Source organism: Gekko japonicus, unplaced genomic scaffold (genome assembly GCF_001447785.1).
Source record: "Gekko japonicus isolate JY-2015 unplaced genomic scaffold, Gekko_japonicus_V1.1 scaffold173, whole genome shotgun sequence".
NCBI lineage: Eukaryota > Metazoa > Chordata > Lepidosauria > Squamata > Gekkonidae > Gekko > Gekko japonicus.
In genome coordinates, this window is record NW_015161407.1 from 1,363,170 (window position 1) to 1,382,006 (window position 18,837).

General features: G+C 40.6%; 1 protein-coding gene across 1 annotated transcript in view; it reads left to right on the forward strand.

Moving 5' to 3' along the window:
• Nucleotides 1-18,837, forward strand: part of CCDC109B (coiled-coil domain containing 109B) — a 94,297-nt gene that overhangs the window by 70,557 nt on the left and 4,903 nt on the right. The window contains exons 2-3 of the mRNA XM_015426445.1: nucleotides 13,200-13,275; nucleotides 14,368-14,538. Coding sequence (XP_015281931.1) covers nucleotides 13,200-13,275; nucleotides 14,368-14,538 — 247 coding nt within the window. The remainder of the gene's footprint in view (nucleotides 1-13,199; nucleotides 13,276-14,367; nucleotides 14,539-18,837) is intronic.

Sequence of the window (18,837 nt, forward strand, 5' to 3'; positions counted from 1 at the left end):
AATTACTAGGTTTCTTGAGTCCTGATTTTAATCTCTTGTGTATGCATGTTGGGGAAGTTGAAGAATTGGGTAGTAAAACTGTCTCTGCAGTAAAGCTGGTATGGAACTTTATGTTTTCATATAATGTTTTGGTGGTTTTATTAAACTGAACAGCATATTGATCTCTGGTAACTGAAAAGCGAGTACAAAAATCTGTGTTATAAAGAGAAGGCCAGGTAGGTCAAATGGAACTGCATTTCACAAACATGGAACTTCATTTCACAAACATTAAGATGTCAGTTATTGTTTAACTGTTTTCAATATCATGTGGTCCAGTCTGAAGACTCAGCAACAGCAAGCCATGAACAACATAACACTTCTATTTCAGGGATTTTAGTCTCCTACATTTCAGGTAGGAATTCCTGTTAAGGTTTGGTATGCTAGTCTCCTTTCAGGCTATGCTTACTTTGAAGCAAGCTGGTTTTATAAATCCATTGTTCATGGTAATCATACTTGTTTTGGAATTCTTAGTTCTTGCCAAATATTAATACTGTTCCATTAATTTTGGTTAAGAGGCGTTGTAGTACTGTTGAAAGAAGTATTGCAGTACACCCTTGGAAACTGCAATATATTGTAAATCTATCTCCAGCTCCATTTCCTGCAGATCAGTGCAATATTTATCTCATTTTGTATTCTGGATTTTTACAGTTATTTGTTTAGACATGCTTGTCATCTACGGTTTCCCTTATGCATACCAGTAGGTCTCTTATCATTAATTTCCAGCAAAATTAAAAATAGCATTTACTCATTTGCCAGTAAGTGTCATTTGGGGAATTTTAATATGGGCTGCTGTTAAGCAGAAATCTTCAATTATGAAAGGTCTTTTTAATGTCCTTTATACTCATTTGGAAAGCTAATCTGTACCTTTCAAGCCTTTTGTTTAATTCAGTTATTCAAAATGTAATAGGCTTTCTTAATGGCAAATAGGGACGTCAGTTCTTCTGTTTATGCTAAATGCGAGTCCAATAAAATGGATGTCACCAAAGGGATAATCAGGGATCGTTTCGTAGAAAAAGAGCTAGGGGAACTCATTAGCATAACTCATTAGCATATGCCACAGCCCCTGACATCACCAGAAGTGTGTCATAAGGCCACACCCCCTGACATCACCGGAAGTGTGTCATAAGGCCATACACCCCGCCCCCAATGGTCCCGGCTGGCGGCGGCGGCTCATGTGCCCCGCCCCCCATACCTCACCCAGGGGAACTGCGATCCCCCGTGATCCCCCCCGAAATGACCTCTGGGGATAATACATTTTTATACATCTGTGTGGGGTTATTAAAGTCCATCTGAATCCATATGGATTACTCTGCCTGCTCTGGTCCAGTTATCCCTACCCCACATTATTAATGTGTAGAGCTACTTAGTCTTACCAAACCTGCTAAGTATTGGCTGGGTTATATGTTTCATTTTTTGCAGGTACAAACTTAAGCATAGAAGAAGAGCCTTGCTGAATCAGTCTAGTGATCCATTTAGTCCAGTAGCATCCTGTTTGACTCAGCATCTAACTAGTTGTTCGGGAAGAAGGACAACAAACAGGACAGAGGGGCCAAGACCAGTGTTCCCTCTAAGCTGTGGAGTCTTGTGAGCAAAAATTTGCTAGTTTGTGAGCTGCTGGCATTAAAGTTGTGAGCTAGCGATTTGGCTACTGCATAAATTAGCTTGCTCTGGAGCCATCCTTCCTGAGCGAAGACAAAAATGTGTGAGCCGGAGGCTAAAAAAACTGTGACTCTAACTCGGCTTAGAGGGAACACTGGCCAAGACTAGGGTTGCCAGTTCTGGGTTTGGAAATACCTGGAGATTTTGAGGGTGGAGCCTGAGGAGGGTGGGGTTTGGGGAAGGGAGGGATTTAAATAGGGTACGGTGCCATTGAATCCACCTTCCAAAGCAGCCATTTTCTCCAGGTGAACTGATCTCTGTTGCCTGGAGATCAGTTGTAATAGCAGGAAACCTCCAGCGACCACCTGATCTCCAGGTGAACTGATCTGTTGCCTGGAAATTAGTTGTAATAGCAGGAAATCTCCAGCCACCACCTGGAGGTTGTATAAATATAAAATGGTAACACAGTGAAAGCAAGTTTGATATAAAATCACAGCACTGAGGCTGTAGCACTGTGTAAAAAATACAGATGGACATCTAAAGTCCTAAAGATAATCTATTTCAAAGTTTATAAACAACTAACATTTAATACATTCATATATATTCAATATGGTCCACATAGGACTCCTTAAACAGCTTAAATACATTAGAATACAGCCAAACTCTCTTCCTGTACAGCCAAGGACTTCTCATGACTAATATACTCATACAATATGGTCCACACAGGACTCCTTAAACAATTCAATATATTAGAGTACAGCCAAGCCCTCTTCCGGTACAGCCAAAGTCTTCTCTAAAGTGGTCAGTGGCGATGAATACCTAGGTTCTGTCATTTCAATATTTCTTCAGGCCATCTTCCTTTAACTATAAAAGAAGACTTCATGTTGGAAACGTATGAATGTATCAAATGTTAGTTTATAAACTTTGAAATAGATTATCTTTGGGACTTTACATGTCCATCTGTATTTTTACACAGTGCTGCAGCCTCAGTGCTGTGATTTTGTATCAAACCACCTGGAGGTTGGATACTTTGTGGCTGCCCAAGTGTTTTTAATATACATCAGTTTAGGGATTGAGATACTGCTTTTCAGGATATAAATCCCTGAAGAATAGTACATATAGAAGCTAATAGAAACCCTTTGTACTCAAGAAATCAATGCACATTGGTGTAAGCTGTTTCATTTGCAAGTTTTAATTGGGATTTTAAGTTTATGGTACCCTTCAGTGTTGCAGAGGCTGTTCACCCCTTTTGAGAATATAAGCTTTGAGTTGGTTGCTAGTTTCCATTTTCAATTTACTTGAAAAATGCAATCTAAAGACTGGCTTTTGAAGAGTAAGAGGGTTCACATAAGCTCCTAAACACTGCATTTGATAGAAATGAATGAGAATTTGCAAAACTGTTCTGTACTTGTTGTTGACCGTTTAGTTTGCCAAGAGAACTTTGGGTGTGGAATTTTTACAGTGATGAGATGCATTTCATCACATTTCTTTTGAAACTGGCATTTTTAATGCCACAGGATTGTATGTAAAATTGTAATCTTACAGTGGCTTATTAAGGGCCATTGTGGAATGTGGAGACATAGACAGTTTATTATAGTGAAGGCAAATGAAGTACTGTCTAAAACACTGAACAGCATGAATGCGTGATTACTCACACTGACAGGCAAAACTGCATCTGTGGAAGAATATATTAAAAAGCTCCCTTCTGTTTTGCTTTGGCTGTCACTTAAACTGAAGGAACTGATGCTGGGTTACTTCCTTCACTTGCCCAGTTTTATTTTTCAGTTTTCTATGCACAGCCTCACTCTGCTTGTTTTCTCTTCTTCTCTGACATAATAACTTGTTTGTGCAAAACCTGCAAGGAATATTCCATATTTATATCTCTATCTTAATGTTTCGTGATCTTCAAAGCTATGGCCATTGTTTTCAGAATAGGGTTCTTTCATTCTAGAGAGTGGAATCCTCAAGTAAGACACTGAGAATTCACTGAGAATACACTATGTGCATCAGGTGAAAGGGGGCTATAGCCCATGAAAATGTGTGCATCGGTAAGTCTCTAAAGGGCTACATGGTTCTTTTTTGTGTATGTGAGAGAGAGTTCACTGCAACAGACTATCATAGCCACCCCATGGGGTTTTGAGTTACTTGAGTGACTATAGCCTTGCGATTACTCTGTGGGACTGGGACTGCGAAGACCTGTATTCGTATCATCACTTACCTTTGAAATTCATTGAGCAACCTTAAACGTAGGGCCTTACACAATACACATTTACTGAGTCTGGGTCTGCCACAGAGGCTGTCAGTCAAATGTGCACTTGTGAGTTCTGCACTGGGCACTCAGTTTCCAGGCATGCAGACCAGATTTTGATCAGGACTGCAACATGCAGGGAAAGGGGCATGCATTGTTTTCTTGACATGGAAAGACCCACAGAGTGCTGTTTTCCTCATCAGTTCTTCATCTGTTATGGAACTGAAATTTACAGATAGCTTCCCAGTAGATCCCAGTATATTCCAGTACTGCCCTTGTCAGATTTCATACTATTTTCATTTTAATGCTCTTCCTCCCTCCCTTCCTCTCGCTCTCTCTTTCTCTATCTCTGTGGCTAGTTTCAGTTTACTCTGTTGAGTTCTCAGCAGAGCCTGGAGTAGAACTGTGTTCACATGAATGATTATTTGTGTTAACATTTTTTTACTTTGACCTCGCTTTAATTAAAAATAATAATAAAGGTGCTATAGTGATTTAAAAGAATAGGGGCTAGAGTTAAGTTTATATGGAATAGAATTTAATCTAGAACAGTAGCTTTCATATGATGCGAGCTCCAAATGATATTACTAACATAAAGAAAAGCCTTTGAATTTTTAGGTCTGACGTTCTGGTGCATGGGCTTAAAAGGCTGGGCAATGCTAGAGTGAAGGCTTGCTAGGAATTACTGGGAAACACTAAAAAAAAGGGCTCATGTTGTATAAGTCAATAGACTTCAGTGAGTTTAGACTGGAGTAACTCTGCATAGGATTTGAGTTTTTCAGTAACACATACTTCATGGCAGCTTCATAGAAGCTTTGCTTGATCAACAAGATGCCTGCCACTTCTAGGCAGTAGGAAGTTGCTGTTTTCGTCCAAAGGGCACAGGAGAAGCTAGGGCCTAGATACAATCTTGACTAAGTGCTTGTTACATTTTCTAGGAGCCGTGCACTTTCCAAGCATGGGGGGGGCCTGATTTGATGTGGGCTGTGGGGAGAGAAGGCTTGGACACACCCACACCTGTGCGTGCCTGCACGCATGCACACACACTATTTTCTCATCCTGAAATAACTCTGGAGAGCCACTTTTTGCCTCTTTTGGGAGCTGCATGTGTACTGACAACCAAACAAATGGCACTCCCCATGGCAATTTCTGCTTGTGAAAATGGTGTGTGTGTGGGGGGGGAGAGATCTTAAGCCCCTCCTCTCTGGTCCAGCATGCTAACCTGAAGCATTTTCTTTGACAAATTATATGCAAGTGTCCATGATGAAGAAGCTAGGGTGAGTAGAGGGGATAAAATCAGATCCTTGATCATAGCCAGGTGCAGGAGGACAAAATGTCCCAGATATTTTAACAGAATATTGCTCGTGTACTTTTCTTGGGAATGACGTGTTGCTGAAACACCCAATTACTTTCGTATGGAATAGCTTTTAATTTGTCTTCAGCTAATTATTTTCCAACGGTTAGGAATCAATGGCAGAATTGTACTATAAGAAGTCACACTCTGTGGTGATTGAACCAATGCCAAGTGCAAGACAGGGGTGCATTAGTGGCAAATAAAAGCTGAATAATTTTTATATGGATTTTTGTAATTTAAAATATTAGTTTTAATGCTGCAAGCCACTCTTATGCTGTAGAAAGCTGTGGTAAAATCTAGTAAGTAAATAAAATACAATAGTGCTATATTCTTGTATAGTGTTTTCTTACATAGAGGATTTGAATTATAAGCCTGTAAAGCTGGTCTTGGATGGCTGACTTCTGAATTGCAACAACTTCACTAGCAGTTTATCATAAATGTGTACCAGAGACCTAATAAAAAGCATTTGGAATAGTCATCCCAAGGTTGTATTTCTGCAAGCTCAGGAAATGCAGTTTAACAAAACTTGTCTCTACTGTCCTCTTCCTTCATGTTATAAAAACATTCTGCTTTTCCCCCTTACAATCTGTAGTGGTTTCTTACAAATCAATCTTCAGCTCTTGGGTCATCACTGCTTGAACTGAATTTTTTGACACTGTGAGAAATTAATTCCATTTCCCTCCACTTGCAGTTAGCTCCACTACTAGCACAGTAATTTATCTGAACAGCAGTTCAACCTGTGATTCATATTACATGCTGCTAGAGTTTTACATGAGTCAGTATGTTAAGCTAGAACAGAATATTCAGATGGTTGACTACATCTCTGTTTCAGTTTAATATTTTGCATGCAGCTAGCATGACTATTGTGGCCAAAGAATAGGCTACAACTATCAGTTCTGAACAGATCATTTTATTAGCAGTTGAGTACTAAGAGGAGATGTTCTCTAATATCCAAGGCATTATTAAGCCAAGAATTTATAAGTTCTCTGTTCTTCATGTAACTGGGGGGTGAAGAGAATGTTGTGATGCTTTCTTTTGCAGATTAAAATCAGTGTGGCTGCAAATAATGGACTGTTGGTCCCATAGGGAGTCCACACGGATCAAGCACTGTTACCACCAACCCAGTAAGGGAGACGTGCAAGCAGATTTCCCTTCCTGATTCAGGGGCCACATGTGCAATGCAGACGGAAGTGGATATCCCAGTCTTGACTCCCTAATCATGTGTAATTGTTTCTGAGTCAGGCTGGTGCATTTTGAGCCCTTTGGAACAGTCTTATCTCTGGAGCTAACACAATATTTAAAATGAGAGGCAGCATTGAGTTCTGGCATAAATCTGTGACCTTGTACTGCCTGTAGGAGTGGGAATTATCCTTCTTTCGCTCATTAATTTTACTATACCCACTGTCTGTAAAAAGCTTGTACTATGAAATTATGGAAAGACTGACCACTTACTTCAAGGAATTACTGAATTATCATTGGCACTGAAATATAATTAAGCAGCAATTCTGTGATTAATTCCATCTGAACACAACAGCATCACAGTAATCTTCTGAGGTTTTAGTGGTCTAATTATTCCTGGCACTAAGAGCCAAACTAGACATGGTGATGGTTGCCCCATGTGATACCAAATTCCTGTAAAGTAGCATGATAATTTAAAGCGCAGCATTGACATATGGGAGAAAGGACCATAACCCTACCCAAACTCTCATCCCTCCCTGTTCTTCCTTCTAAACTTTTGTTTGTTTTTGTTCGGTAGTCCCCCCCCCCCAAAGTGTGCTTCCATGAACAGAAGTAATTCATGCAAGTAGGAAAAAAGCTAAAATTGATGGGTTTTTGGTAGGAAAGCATGGCACCCGTGTTGCACTTTTAATTCCTATCCTCTGCTTTATGTGAATTCATAGGACTTTTGACAGGGTCCCACCATCATAACATCTAATTCTATCCTAAATTCGCTGCTGCTCAAACATCTAATTTTGGTCCATATAAAGAGCCAGTCTGTTTTTGATTCCAGCTGAGCAACGCAAAACATCTCTTTGAAATAAAATTTGGGATTCAGCTCTTTTTTCATTTTGTTCTGTTCATGAATTTGACCTAACTTTGTCAGATGCATAAGGTTTGGAAGATCTTTTTACAGGGACATTTTATAATCAAAATCACAGAAGGGGAGGGGAAACCTGTTGTCAGTCATTCCTTGTGGGAGGCCCTGTGGTAAGGGGCCGAAATGAATATGGTTGCTACAGATAATGAACAGTGAGAGAAGTCAAACTTTCCAGCCACTCATGGGGTGCAGATACAGACAGTGAGAACATGGACGGAGTAATAAGCGAAGCAGGATAAATGTCTGAAAGTAGGATAAATGTCTGATCACAGAAGGTGCTGTAGGAAGAATAAGAAAACATAAACATCTGTAAAGGGTTACAGTATGAGGCAATATAATAACATGATGAGTCAGCTATCATCTCTAAAACGTAGGTCTTGTTGAACTATTAGCTGTTAAAAGTGAGGGAAAGCCCAGTTTCTCAGCCAGGGGGAGAGATATTAAATAATCTTTTGATGAATTCTAATTCATTACTTTTTCATGGATTCTCCCTTTGGATTTTTTTTAGACCTGCAACAGCATATCCAGAAAGATTAAAATGTTCCCCCACTACTTTCTGATTTTTGATGTAATATTTGCATCCATTTATTCTATTGCATAGGGATTGACCTCTTTGTCCAGTATATATAACAGAAGGGCATTGCAGCCCTATTTTCAAGGGAAACTTGGAGAAATCGAAATCTACTTTCATTGTCAAGGGGAAATAAATAGGTACATTGTGTTTGTCCAGTAGTTTACAGTTACTGTGAAGTACAATTTCTTCAGCCTTTCCTTTCGAAATATACTTGGATCAGTTGCTTCCAGATAAACTCCTCTTGGCATTTCATTCCATTCCAGTGTTCAATGGTAAATTTGGCTGGAAAAATCAAGCCAGTTGAAATTCCAGCTAGAAAATGATAAATACGTAGGTTGCAGGCAAACGTTTGGTTGGCAAAAAGCCAGATTATTTAATATTAATCAAGCATTGTTACTGTTGATTGACTGATTCCTTCTGATCCTTCCCAGCCTTAATTTATCTGCCAGGCTCTTATATACTAAACAGCATTTTCCATTAACTGGATGGCTGGTCTGATGAATTTGCACTCCCTGCTTGCGCAGCAAAGAACTAGTCATTTGGGCTTGGTTTCTAGCATCCACAGCAACCTTTTTTATTGCTTTGCAATTCATCTCTTTTTGTTTGGGTTTTTCCTAAAATCCCGTTTGAGATGATGAACAAGCAAGTATGCTCTATATGTTAATGTGTATAATTTATTTTGCAAGCAGAGAAAGGAAACAAGTATATTAAATTGATTACTCAGAAAAAGAGGTTATCCTTCTAAGCTTATGTCACGAGATTTGCAGCAAATGAAATAAAATTGTACTAGAATTAGACAGTAGGAGCTATAGATAATTAGATATTGACTGCATGTAGAAAAAAAAAGGGCTACCATTAAAAGGAAACATTCCATAAGCAGGATGCTTGCTTGCTTTGTTTTGATAATATGACAGGCAGTAATAGCTTGCCTTGCTTTGAACAAAATCATTTTGAAAAATCAGGGTGCTAGTTTTCAGTTTCTTCATTATTTTTGTTTAACATTAATCAAAGGCCAACAGTTGAGTCCAATAGCACCTTTAAGACCATCAAAATTTTCCAGGGGATAAGCATACAAGAGTCAAGATTTCCAGGTATAAGCTTCCAAGAGTATCTGACAAAGGGAACATTGACTCTCAAAAGCCCTGGAAATCTTGTTGGTCTTCAAGATGCTACAGGACTCAAATCCTGCTCTTCTATTGCAGTCTAACATGGCTGCCTTTGGTCCCCCAAAGTTACTGCTTGGTCTGTAACTAATTCCTGAACAGTAGAATGTGGAACCCTCTGTGTCTATTATAAACAATCCTTTGACATGATTCGTCTGGCATTTTGTACGGCCTTGAATGCTTTACCATTGGATACACCAACACAGCAGCATTCACATTTATAATAAATGTGTCCTTTTGTCTGAGGGGGCTACTCCAGGTTTTATTTTGTGCCTGTGGAGTCCCGCATTTGGGATCATACTCAGCTAGCCTAATAATGCGAGCCAGTGTGGTATAGTGGTTAAGAGCAGCAGACTTTGGAGAACCAGGTTTGATTGTCCACTCCTCCATATGCAGCCTGCTGGGTGACCTTGGGCCAGAACTCTCTCAGCCCCACCTATCTCAGAAGCAACACTCCCTCTAAGCTTTGGAGTCTTGTGAGCAACAATTCTACTTTGTGAGCTACTGGCATTAAAATTGTGAGTGAGCAGTTTGGCTACTGCATACGTTAGTTTGCTCTGGAACCGACCTTCCTGAGCTAAGACAAAAATGTGTGAGCTGGAGGCTAAAAAACTCTGAGCTAGCTCTCACACTAACTCAGCTTAGAGGGAACACTGCTCACAAAGTGCCTGTTGTGGGGAGAGGAAGGGAAGGAGATTGCAAGCTGCTTTGAGACTCCTCCAGGTAGAGAAAAGCGGGATATAACAACCAGTTCTTCTTCTTATAAAGGTTTCTTCTCCTCAGAGAACCATGTTCTGCGGAAAGGGAAGAGGAATGCTGATCTCTAACAATGAATTATCAGCACTGTCAACCAGTGTTCCCTCTAAGCTGAGTTAGTGTGAGCTAGCTCACAGTTTTTTAGCCTCCAGCTCACACATTTTTGTATTAGCTCAGGAGAGGTGGCTCCAGAGCAAACTAATTTATGCAGTAGCCAAATGGCTCGCTCACAACTTTAATGCCGGTAGCTCACAAAGTAGAAGTTTTGCTCACAAGACTCCACAGCTTAGAGGGAACATTGCTGTCAACAAATGGATTGGAAAGAGGGGGCAATGATAATTAAATGGGTATAAAATCCAGTGTTTATTGGTAGTGTAGAAGTGTCTTGGCAGTGTGCTCACGCTGACACAGAATGTTCTAGGGCTTCAGTAAGAGCCGAAGAGTTCATGCTACGACTCAGAGCTGAGAGTGTTGCATCATGAATGTTTTGAGATGAAGAACCAGCATGTCCCTGCACTACTCTCTGTTGACCTCCATAGAAGGCTCTTTTTTAAAAAAAAAGTTATACACAACAAATGGAATCAGCTGCCTTGGGAGGTGGTGAGCTCCCCCTCACTGACAGTCTTTAAGCAGCGGCTGGACAAACATTTCTCAGGGATGCTCTAGACCGATCCTGCACTGGGCAGGGAGTTGGACCGGATGGACTGTATAGCCCCTTCCAACTCTGTGATTCTGAAACAGGAATTGAACATATCATATCATTAAGTAGTTGGCTGACTGCCATTAGGCATAAGAATCCCACTGTAATCTGTGTATGATACATACGTATCGTATATATGTATGGAAGTGTCATCAGGTCCCAACTGACTCACAGTGACCCCAGCAAGGGGCTTTCAAGGCAAGTGAGAAGCAGAGGTGTTTTGCCATTGCCTTCCCTGCAGAGTCTTCCTTGGGGGTCTCCCATCCAAGTACTGACCCTGCTGAGCTTCCAAGATTTGACATGTTTGAGCTATACTGGGCAGCTTTCCCTCCTTATATATCAAATATCTATATCTCATTCATATTTATCTGTATCTCATATCTGTCTATCCTTTATAGAAGTACTTGTCTTGTCCAAAGTGTTGCTTTTATGGACTTTATGAACTTTATTTTTTATTTGTAGCTTGGGGACGGCATTTCATGATGCTACTATGTAGCTAGCAGGTGGTGCAGGATTAAACTTTAAGAAAACTTTTGTGAGAAGATTTACCTTCTATGTTCTTGTTGCCTTGTAGGAAAAATAATGTTCAGGTTTTTCTACTCCTTTGCACTCCCTTGTCTTCACTACTTTTTTAGTGCTGCTATGGAATATGTGACCAGATCTTGTGTGGTCTTTCCTTTACTTCCTTTAATAGTGGTCAGGGGGTTGGTCAGGTGTTGATTTTTTCCAGTTGTTTTTCTCCCATAGCTGCTCCTCAACTCTCATTATTTAGAGGATTCTTCTATCATCCTTTTTCTCCTGAATAGAGGACTGACTAATGTATGAAGCCTTATAAGCAGGCACTTGTTTTATTCACTGGTTGCTAAACATGTACTAAGTGCTGCTGTGTGCAAACAGTTGCTGTAGCTGCAGAAATGTAAAAGCACACTATGGGCCTTGCATTGGCCCTCTGTCTTTTTGTGTTCTGGTAGAATGACCAAACGTGTGTGTGTGTGTGTGTGTGTATGTGTGTGTGTGTGTGTGTAAGATGCTGCACATTTCAGTGTGGGGTGTGTGTATATATAACAGTGCACAGACTAGTGGTGTGAATCACAGCAGTATGCCAAAGCTGCTGGTATGAGTAATGACATACCAGTGGCAGACAGAGGGGAAGGATAACTAGTATTAGCAGGCAACTGCTGGCCCTTGATATTGTGGTGCTGCATGAATGGCTGATGCTGCTAAAATTGCTGGGACTGCACAAGAGTAAGGCCAAAATCTTACATGCATTTTGGAGCACTTCAGCTCTCCCTGGGGAAATATTCCACACTTCAGTGAATGCACATTACTGCCATTCACAGGATAAGTTGTGCTGTTCCCACTTAAGTGCTAACATATACCATTTCCATCTAGTGTGGGAGATGACACCCAAATACAAGTGCCATTTGTGGGGGGGGGGGCGGACGGTATGCCCCACATATACAATAGAGGAGTAAAGTTTCCAAAGTATCCATAAAACTGACATGGCTTTTTTCCAACTTTGTTTCACAGGATAGTAGAGAAGAAGGGGGCTGTGAGTGGAAAAGGCAGTGTTAAAACTTTTTTTACATATAGGGAAGAGTGGTTAAAATAGAAAAGCCATTTCCACACGTGAAGATGTCTATAGGGAAGGGGGTGGTGGAAGACTGAAATGTGTTTCAGATAGAATGCCTCTGCCCATAGGTAGCACACAAAGACTGCAGGAATGCAATTGTAAACCCACATGTCTGCGTGGCCATCAGTCAGTTCTAAAGCTTGGCGGTATTTCCAGAAGGGTCACCCTTTTAGACCATTGCAGCCAAGACAAACAGGTGTCTTATGATCCACATCTGATAACGTGTCTCCATAAAGGCTTGTACTAGAATAAAAACTTGCTTGTCTTTAAAGTGCCATAAGATACCTGTTTGATTTAAAAAATTGATACATGCCTACTAAAGCCACTTTTCAGTCATTCATAAACAAACCCAGTAGCAAAAGAACAAGCACTCCTGAGCCTAAATATACAATATGTAGAATTTGTCTTAAGTGATTTGTAAATGTGCAGGTGGGATGATCTGCTCTATACACTCAGCAGTCTGTTGCTGGTAATTTGAGACTTCTGAGAGGGGTAATTCCATATTGTAAACGATTTTACGACATCATAAATTTGAGCTTGCTTTGGTTCCAAGGCTCTTCTGGATAGGGATCTTACATATTATTTCTGACCATTTACAATTAACCTCAGCAATCCATATCCTGAATATAAATCTCTTCTGCAGCTGTTTGTGGAACACATGACTTGGTACACTTTTTATCCTTGCTAACATCTTAACCTGTTTTTAACACATCGCAATCTTAGAACCATTCCTTCTTCCTTTTATACAATCTCATTCCGATATCTTTACAACATGATGGATTAAAGTGTCTCAAGAGCCTTTAGTCTTGGGGAGTTTATAGCATTATTGCTGACCAAGCAGTATGATTGACATCTTGGCCTGATGCCTGTTACTCAGTATTTTGGCAGTCTTCGATTTAAAGTGGGGATCTTCAATAATTTCTGGTCTGTTAACCCATAGAAATGTGCTCTGGGGGAGAGGAATGGGGAGTTGGAGGCTGCCCTTACCTGGAATGTATTTGGCTGAAATCTCTGATGGCTAATCAATCTTTCTTGCAGATGCTGTGTCTGAGAAAAATTGGAAACCTAAGACATCACAGAAGGTTGCTTTGTAGCTCCCTAGTGCCATCTGATGGTAAGCTTTCTCATCCATTACTGGCTAAATTCTCAGGAGTCTAGTGACACCTTGGAGACTAACAAAATTTGTGTTCACTTCATTGGATGCAGAAACATCCAGTAGACCAACGTGTTTATATTAAAGGCTGCAAAGGGGAGATATCTGAGAGAAGCCAGTTTAAAACAAGATCCAACTGAAAGAGTAACCAGGGGATTCACAATGGATGAGGACCACTCCCAACTGTTGATACATAGATAAAGTGGGATGAACATAAAATCTATTCTGGGGAAGTGCAGGATGAGACATAAGCATATCCAATGAGAAAGTTAGAGAGGTATAACTGAACTAATTAACATATATAACAAATGGAATATGCAAGATATTAGCACCCATAATAAATGAGAAATCCAAAGTGGGGATGAACTTCTGTATGAATCCCGACTGAGCAATTTTGCATTTGATTCTCCTTTTATAGGAGACAAGGTCAACACCCTAAGCACTTTCTGAATGTTATATTGATTCTACCTCCATATTCCATGAGAGGCTTGAATACTCATATTAATTTCAGTTGCCCCAGGAGTGGTATGCAATGAAAGGAAATATGTAGTCTTGGAAATACATCCACATGCATATGGCAGTAACTAAGGTAGTCATGAGACTTGGTAGATCCTGCCAGACCTGCTACCGAATTTGTGAATCCTAAGAGCATGCTTCACCCCAGTCAGAAGCACAAGATCTTGTACAAGTAATAGTTGGTGTAGAATTCAGCAGCATCCTGGATTCTATGTACAGCAGAAAGTGTGTGTCTTCCCATATGTATCCCCCACACACACCTCTACCTATTGGCTCGTGTTCCATGACCTGTCTTTGAAGCAAATTAGATCCATCTGGGTTTTCAGAACAAGCCTTGTCAATCATGGTCCACTACTTACTGTAGAAGAATTTTCTCAACAAAATGTTCTGTTGCATACATTTAGGAAGGTGATGGGCCTTTTTGGTTCATGAGACTTTCCACAAGGGGTTTTTCATTTGCTCTGACCTCTATTGTGCAACCAAGTGGGTTGGTTTACATGTAATAGGTAAATCTGAATGCTTTTCTTTCCTCCTCAGAAGTCAGTGTTAATTATAAACATGGGTTGCCAGTGATAACCCTTACGTTACCCTCCAGAAAGGAACGCTGTCAGTTTACTGTGAAGCCGATGCTAATGACTGTCAGAGACTTTATACAGGACATACAGCAGGAGGATAAAGCCATTGAAGAGATAGAAGCCTTCACGACAGGTACTGATGCAGATGTTACCTTAAAAGTTTGTTTCGCATGTTGAATCCCTGCCAGGTTAGTGCCAGTGTGGTGGAGGGGAGGGCGGGGTATAAATTGAATTAAATAAATAAATAAGAGTGTCAGAATGGGATTGGTGAGATCCAAGTGCAAATCCTCCCCTGTTCTATCAGCTGCTGCTTCTCTACCTCGATCTTGCTCTGGTTCTAGAGGGGACTGGGGAGAGGGCAAGAGAGCAGGTGACAGTGGCCAGCAGGTGGGTACACTGTGGCACGCGGGCCCATTTATACTATACATAGACTTATATCCTTCAAAAAGCTAAAGGCAGTATACTTTCTAAAATTACTGTAGCAGTCTTTTTCATAACTTAAGGGAAAAAAGGCTTCACTCTCTGTAGATGGGGATCTTACTTTATAGCATTATCCAGCAGTATTTTTGTGAAAGGGAGGCCTGGAGCTTTTTTTTTTTTAAACGTACTTTGCCTTTTAACAAAAACCTGAGAGCCCAACAAAGAATGCTCATGTGGCTCATTCCGGTGCTAGAAAGAAAAGACAGGATATTCATGTGAGCAGTTTACTTTAAAGACAGTCCAGACTTCAAATGAAATCAGTCCTTGATGGATTTGATGATTTCCCACTTTGTATTCTGCACATTTATAAGCTGAGATAAAGTAAAGTCTGTTTGGCAGTTGTGCATCTGTGTCTTGATAACTGAAACAGAAGATTGTATCTTGCAGAAGGCTGTTGTGGTTAGGGAGTACTAGAGGCTCTTGTGTATTTTGTTTCTACTGTAACTCTTTGGGAGATTATTTTAAGATTAGAACAGGTCCACACAAGACACTAAACAAATATTTCTATTTTATTTATCTACATCAGCCTGCTTTCTCTTTCCAAACAAACACTGTTTTTGCTAGAACATTGGATTTCAGTTGCCTTTATCAGGACAGTGTTTTTATGCTAGTAGTTTTATTTGTGAACACTGACGCTGAACTGCAGGCTGTGGAAGGTTGGTAGTTCAGCAGTTCAAGACCCGGGTGCCGCATGACGGAGTGAGCTCCCGTCTCTAGTTCCAGCTCCTGCCAACCTAGCAGTTCAAAAGCAAGAAATTGCAAGTAGATAAATAGGTACCACTTTGGTGGGAAGGTAACAGCGTTCCGTGCACCTTGGTGTTTAGTCATGCCGGCCACATGACCACGGAAACGTCTTTGGACAGCGCTGGCTCTTCAGCTTTGAAACGGAGATGAGCACCGCAACCCTAGAGTCGGATTCGACTGGCTTTCAAGCAAGGGAACCTTTACCTTTACCTTTTAAAAAGTGAATAACAAAAGGCAAGTGGGATGTTGCATACATAAATGTTTCATTTGTTTCTCCTTTCAAATGATGCTGTACCAGACTGTCTCCAAACAGAATGGGAGTAAAAGAGAGCTGATGGTATTTGGTTTACAGCTTCAATAATCAGAGTTGCAGCATGAATCCATTTGACAGAATTCCAATCAGGCAGAGCCAGTGTGGGTTTGCCTGCAGCACGGTTGGTTTGTGTGATGGATGTGCAGAAAAAAGGCCAGCAGTATAGTATTATATAAAGCCACTGTACTAGCATATTCACATCATGCCTTGTTCGTGCTTTACAAAAACAAATATTCATTGTATAAAATCAGCCACTTCACCAATACGAGAAAGATTTGAGGGTGTGAACAACCAAGGATGGTTTATCTGACTGCCTTTTCTATCATCCTCTTCTTGGAGTTTCCTCTTCAATTTATTTCCCTCCAATTGTATTTCAGGGTTCAGTCTGGAGATATTTGCTTCCCTTCCAGTCTGAGTGATTAATTTATTCTCACATTGTCTGTTTTTACTTGGTGATTCCTAACTCTGCCTTTTGACACCTGACCTCCCCTTTCTTCTAGTCCCATGTCTCCAATTGCTTGTTCTTTCCTCCTCCTCAACATGATCATGGTCAGAAGTTCTGATCTTTCTACCTGGACCTTCTCCTCGGCCACTGCTTCTGCCCCTCTACTGCTGACACAGTTATTTTCTTCTGTCTTACAAACATGCAAATTTGAGGTTATTTCAGCCAGAGGTTTCCTTTTTATCACTAAATCAGACAAGGCAGCAAACAATCAAAAACATTAAAACAAGCTTTTAAACTACAAAGAATAGAAATGATTAAAACAGTTAAACAGACCACATACACAGGAAGGAGGGTCAGTGAGGTAATACCTGGCCAAACAGAAAAGTCTTCACCTATTTATGGAAGGCAATGATAGAAGTAGACAGACTAATCTCCTTGGGTTGGCACATATCTAGCTTTGGGCACAAGCCCATCTAGAACAGAAGATGCAACAGTTCTGCCCAACAGTAAGACCTCCATTTTGTCAGGTTTAAGCTTCAGCATATTAGCCCTCATCCATCCTAAAACTTCCTCTGAGTACTGATTCATGGTTTTTACAGCCTCAATGGAATATGTTGGAAGCACAACTATGCCTTTCAGACCTTGTTGGAATTAGTGTGGGAATGAACCATCTCATTAAATGTGCTGGTTTGATAAGAAATGTTGTGACCCAGGATTAGTTCCAACCAGTGTTCTCTCTGAGTTAGTGTGAGCTAGCTCACAGATTTTTTAGCCTTCAGCTCACACATTTTTGTCTTAGCTCAGGGAGAATGGCTCCAGAGCAAACTAATTTATGCAGTGGCCAAATCGCTTGCTCACAACTTTAATGTCAGTAGCTCACAAAGAAGAATTTTTGCTCACAAGACTTCACGGCTTAGAGGGAGCATTGGAATGTTGTTCCTCGCAGGAATTAAAACCATGAGTGATCATCCCTTGGACTCTCATGTCAACAAGACCACCTCTTCTACCACCATGACATTTCTGCTCATACATTCAGTACCTTCTGCAGGCGATGCCCTGCAAACAGGCAAGACCAGCAACTGCCCGTACATGTGCATTCTCTGTTGTGGTCCCCTCCTTGTGGAATGGTCTGCCTGACAAGGTTAGGAAGCTTCCCACAAGCGCCTTCAAATCTGCAAACTATGTAAAATAGAGTTGTTCTGGAGAGCCTTTTTATAAAGGTAATAGAGCTATACTGTAACAGAATAGTTTAGGAAGGTGCTTTATTTTAAGGAAGATTATACCATTGTGTACAGGACATATTATCACTTTGCTGCACATATTACTCTATTGTTTCAGTGTTTTTTACTAATGTAATAACATTTTTCTTCATTATATCCACACTTTGCAGCATGCCGAGTATATTATACTCATTCAGAATTCAGTAATTCTAGTCCTAATATACTGCTCATTTGATGTCTCCTCATATTGATTGTATTGACCTGCACTGTGTTTATTTGCTGTCTCTTTGTATGGACTGTTATGACTTAACTATGTTATGTACTTTGAGTCTCAGTGAGGCAGATGGACTATCAATACAGTAATAAATAAATCAGCCATCAAGAAGATCACACAGATTGGCATTACTTTCATTAGATATGGCAGAGGCCAGATGAAACAAATTGTTTGCATGTATTATGAGCCACAGACATGCAGTCTTCATGGCATGCGTGAGCAAGACTATCACGTATTGTAAAGCCCTCCTTGTTACGCTGTTTAAGAATTCCATATGCTGAGAATGGGGGGGGGGAGGCTCACTTTGCAAAGGTATCTGTTTTTGGATGACAGGACAAATTGGAATTGGATTGGAGACTTCCATCTTCAGTCTCAGCACATTAGGGGACGGTAAAGGAGCAAGTACAGGAGCCCTTTGAGGCAAACTTGTGCTCATCACAATCAGTCTCCTCCTGATTATTCATGACAACTGAAGGCAGCAGCAGACTTCCTGGGCCGTGGATTTAAGAGTGTTACAGAAGGCATGGAACTTTGCAAGAACATCCCCATGTCCAGGTCTTCCCCAAAACAAGGTCCTGATAGTTAGGAGCAGCGGAGTGACCTGTCGCGGAACTGTGCGTAGAGGCATGGGCTTAAAGAGCTTTTGGCCCTTAGCTATTAGCCAGTGGGTTGGAGCCTAGAGCTGTGCAAAGGATTTCTTGTTTGGTCTGTTGCATTTCTTTTCATTCTGTATTGTTAGCCACTGTGGATCTCCATTGGGGTGAAAAGCAGAATATAACTGTACTAAAAAATACATCATGTGGTATGTTCTGCTAAGTGTTTAAGTTTCTTTATCCTCTCTCCCTCTCACTAGTTGATGTTGACAGGCAAACTCTCAAAATGATTTGTCCCACAGTGAGTTTCATTTTATGTTAGAAAGGAGGAGGGGCGGCTTTCAGTGGAAATTCTGCATCCTT